Source organism: Galeopterus variegatus, unplaced genomic scaffold (genome assembly GCF_000696425.1).
Source record: "Galeopterus variegatus unplaced genomic scaffold, G_variegatus-3.0.2 Scaffold1349, whole genome shotgun sequence".
In the NCBI taxonomy this organism is placed as follows: domain Eukaryota; kingdom Metazoa; phylum Chordata; class Mammalia; order Dermoptera; family Cynocephalidae; genus Galeopterus; species Galeopterus variegatus.
In genome coordinates, this window is record NW_007727460.1 from 68,254 (window position 1) to 69,284 (window position 1,031).

General features: G+C 59.5%; 1 protein-coding gene across 2 annotated transcripts in view; it reads right to left on the minus strand.

The window, feature by feature from the left end:
* The window catches only part of FBXO21 (F-box protein 21), a 42,454-nt gene extending 42,104 nt beyond the window's left edge, over window positions 1–350 (minus strand). For both annotated transcript variants that reach the window (XM_008576436.1, XM_008576435.1), the window contains exon 1: window positions 75–350. In XM_008576436.1, the coding sequence (XP_008574658.1) occupies window positions 75–313 (239 nt within the window). In that variant the 5' untranslated portion in view covers window positions 314–350. The remainder of the gene's footprint in view (window positions 1–74) is intronic.
* Between the last annotated feature and the right edge of the window lie 681 nt (window positions 351–1,031).

Consider the following 1,031-nt stretch of genomic DNA (forward strand, 5'->3'; position numbering starts at 1 on the left):
CAGGGGACGGCGGCTACGGCCGGGCGGGCCGGCCCCCGCGGGGCGCAGAGCTGGGAGCGGGACGGTTGGCTCACCTCACCCGGAACTGCTCCTTCCACACCTTCCCGCTGCTCTGGCACAGCTCGCGCAGCCGCCGACAGGTGCTGGAGACGCGGCCGATGTCGCCGGCCGTCAGCGAGCCGCTGCACAGGATGTACTCCAGCACCTCGCCCGGCAGGTTGACGAGGCAGCTGAGGCCCGCCGCCTCGGGCGCGGCCTCCTCCGCCAGCGCCGGCACCACTTCCATCGCGCTGTCGACCGCTGCCGCCGCCATCTTGTCCGCGTACCTGGGGCCGCCGCACACGCGCGCGCGCGCGCCGGGGAGCCCCACTTCTCCCCGCCCACTCGACTCGGGGAGGGTCCAACGGCCGTCCCGCCCACTCAGAGGCCACACCCCCTCGGGCCCAGGCCGCTAGGGGCTGTAAATGCCTGCGATCTGTGCTCTGTACCCTGCAAAGGACGACACCTCTTATCGGGGACAGTAGTAGCACCCATCCTTTTTTTAAAAAAAATTAATTTTTTAACTTGATAAAGTCTGCATATATTCTCGTGTGTGCCAAGAGCTTTCTGTGGGTTAGCTCATCGCAGCTTCCCAATCACTGTCCCAAAATTACAGATAGGGAAACCGAGACTTAAGGAAGCGAAAAGACTTGCTCAGGGTCCCTCGTCTTAGATCCCCTTTTGGGGGGTCGGGGGGGGGGCAGGGGGCGGGAATAGGCGGCTGGCGGGCACGGAGATCTAAATCCATGAACTTGCTGTTACAAGGCGGCACTCGTAACCAACTGACCTAAACAGTCCTCCTGTCCTACATTCTAATCCAGACTCACTTGACTTCTGCTTGGCTGCGCTCTTAACCGTATGCTTTAAGAATAACAAACAATATTTTTGAGTGGGAGCTGTGCCAAGCACTCAACATAGGTTTTTCAAGGATTTCTCATTCCAGTCCTCTATGATAGTGTAGGGGAGTAATAATAACCCCCAAATATATGTCC